Raw genomic sequence first — 2,779 nt, 5'->3', positions numbered from 1 at the left:
ATATATATATATGTTTATTAAATTAACGTATTAACTAACGTAAAATATAAAATTAAACTCGTAAAGGATTAAGAAAATGTGAATTTATCACCTTCTTGTCCTCGGTCTTGGTCCGCGAACTCTTGGAAAAGAAGTCCTGATCGCCGGTGGCGTTGGAGACGGTCGCTCCGCGGCCGGCGCCGGCATCCTGATTGAGCAGGGGTACCGTGCCGAGTTCCGGTACCGCATAATCGTACGACGTGTCAACTGCACCGTTTGCGTATACTGCTGCGGATGATATAGCAAAGGAGGAGCGAGCGCAGAAGGGGATGGTGTATTGATTGCGGTCAGAGCGAATGCTTTGTTGCTGGGACGTATGTAGGTGCATGGCCGTTGGCACAGGAGCCGCGGCGTTTGAATGTATGTACGCAGAGTGCGTACATAAGTGTGTACGTGCGTGTGCGTGCGTGCGTGCGTGCGAGTGTGTGCGTGCGTGTGTGTGCGTGCGCGTGTGTGTGTGTGTGTGTGTGTGTGTGTGTATGTGTGTGTAAATGTGCGTATGCAAATAGTCGCGAATAGATGTAGATGTAGACGCCGTAGGTGTAGTTGCGTTCGAGCGCCGCATACCTGAGTGATTGATGTTGGTGCCCTTGTTGTTCAGCATCATGTCTTTCATCTCCATAACGACGGTGCTGTAGCTGTAGTACGGAGCGTACTTTAGCGCCTGATATGGCTCTTGGTAGTCGTCCAACTTCACGATGTCTAGAAGACGATTTCCGAGGGGCAAAGTCGGTAGAGAACCGCCTGCGTATCTGAAAGAGAAGCAATTGATTAATAGTCATTCCATTTATCATCAGGTCATGATGGCCAATAATTTCTTGTAGCTATATATAAATAGGGTAAAGCGAGATAATTTAGATAGATTGACAAAAATGTTCAAATTGTATAAAAGATTGAGGTCACATAGTGTAATCAATCAAACATATATGAAATGTATATTATTGATGCAATAATATATGTTTTGTTATTGAATACATTATGCGACCTCAGTCTATTATAAAATTTCTATTAAATTACCCTTATATTTTTCGTTCTTTGACTAATAACAAAATATATTTTTTTTCGTCATATAACATATATTCCTTTTTATACATGCAACTCGATATTATCATCTACTTAGGTATAGTCAAATCACATCATACAATAAGCATTTTTTATCAGTCTTATATAAATAGCTTCATTTTAAATCATAGTATATATTAATGCGATGAGATGTTATTAATTCGCATCGCATTTAAAAAGAATCGCATTTAAAATGCATTGAAATAACTCTGACTTTGCGGATTGTACAGATCTTCGGTTTTCAAGAGCAGTATATTTTCCGCTTGGAAATTTTAGTATTATGTGTGCGGAACACGCGGTCCGTCAAAGGCTCAGCGCAACATTCGTACGCCTACTTGAAGTTGCACGTTACACGTTCTCTCTTTCGGTACGAAGCTCGCAACTGCAATATCGGATTGCACAAAGCGGACAGGGAACTCGGAAAGAGGGGATCGATGCCGAAACTGGTGCGGGATGCTTCGGAGTTACGAGGCGGCCGGAGGATCTCCTTTGGAGACATTCGTGCCGCACAAACTCGATATATTGCCCGAGGATGTCCGTTATTGGACGTTATTGGACGTTCACTAACGAGCATGGTAGATGGAAAGTTTATTGGAAGGCTGCTTCCGTCATCTGAGCGAGTGTACTGTAGACACAAACTTGGAAGAAATGAGGAATACGGTGCCCCATACGGCGCTTGTGTATTATCATTAAACATGCTTCGCGATGCAAAAGCGAGTATTCGCATGACCCTATATCCGGCTGTCTAGACATGGCGGCGCAATAAATGAGAATGTCGGTAAAAAGTAATAAAGACCATTCAAAGTTATTTGAGCTTACCACCAATAGCTAATAAATTTAATTATTTTAAAGCTATTAAAACATCATTTAAATATTTTAATTAGAATATTATAACGCGAAAAATATTGTTTTTGCTCGAATAATATATTTTTAAATTATACAATTTTTTTATCTTTCAACAATTAACATATTTTAATCATAAAAAAATTATATTAATGTAAGATATACGTGAAAGCGCAATTAATTACATTTGAAGGAATTACATTTTGGATTACATTATTTAAGATCGTATTATCTAGCAGCAGCATTTCATTTTCTTTTTACGGTTATTTTTTTATTTTTCATCAAGTAATCGATTGTACCTTTCATCATCTTCTAAGGTGTATGCCATCAGAGCTGCGCCTTTCTCGACGGTAGCGCAGGTGGATCCTAAATGCGAAGGGGCTTTACCAGTCATAGGGCTGGCGAAGCACTTGCGTTGTCTGTGTCGCGAAACAATCAGAAATATCGCTACGGCGAGTGAAAGTATTACGGCGGTCAGCACGCCGATCACGATCGCCATGTACGTGGGGTCGTCGTGTTTCGCAGTCGAAACTGGTAGTTCGCCCTCGGCGGCGCCGTTCTTCTCGACGAAGACATCACTCTGGATAGGTGATTCGGTGGTCGGGGCTTCCTCGGGCGTGAAATTGCCGTGTGCTATGTCTAAATAAATAAAAGAAAGAGAAAGAGATCAGTTTTATTTAGGATCCTTAAAATAATTAAATATACTTCCTAAATTTTTTCAAATAGAATCTCACTTTAAAAAGTGAAAATTGAGCCAGTCTTGAAAAAGAATGATTTAATTTTTAATCTTAAGAGTGAGATTTTACTCTTCAGAATGACAATTCGCTCTAAAAAC

General features: G+C 40.1%; 1 protein-coding gene across 1 annotated transcript in view; it reads right to left on the bottom strand.

Moving 5' to 3' along the window:
• The window catches only part of LOC108687690 (epithelial discoidin domain-containing receptor 1-like), a 154,293-nt gene that overhangs the window by 22,574 nt on the left and 128,940 nt on the right, over positions 1–2,779 (bottom strand). Inside the window, exons 8-10 of the mRNA XM_018193603.1 lie at positions 2,244–2,583; positions 607–791; positions 92–246 (exon numbers count right to left, since the gene is read on the bottom strand). Coding sequence (XP_018049092.1) covers positions 92–246; positions 607–791; positions 2,244–2,583 — 680 coding nt within the window. The remainder of the gene's footprint in view (positions 1–91; positions 247–606; positions 792–2,243; positions 2,584–2,779) is intronic.

Source organism: Atta colombica, unplaced genomic scaffold, assembly GCF_001594045.1.
Source record: "Atta colombica isolate Treedump-2 unplaced genomic scaffold, Acol1.0 scaffold210, whole genome shotgun sequence".
Classification (NCBI taxonomy): Eukaryota; Metazoa; Arthropoda; class Insecta; order Hymenoptera; family Formicidae; genus Atta; species Atta colombica.
The sequence above is the reverse complement of the archived record's forward strand: the minus strand, read 5'-3'. Positions and strand labels throughout refer to the sequence as shown.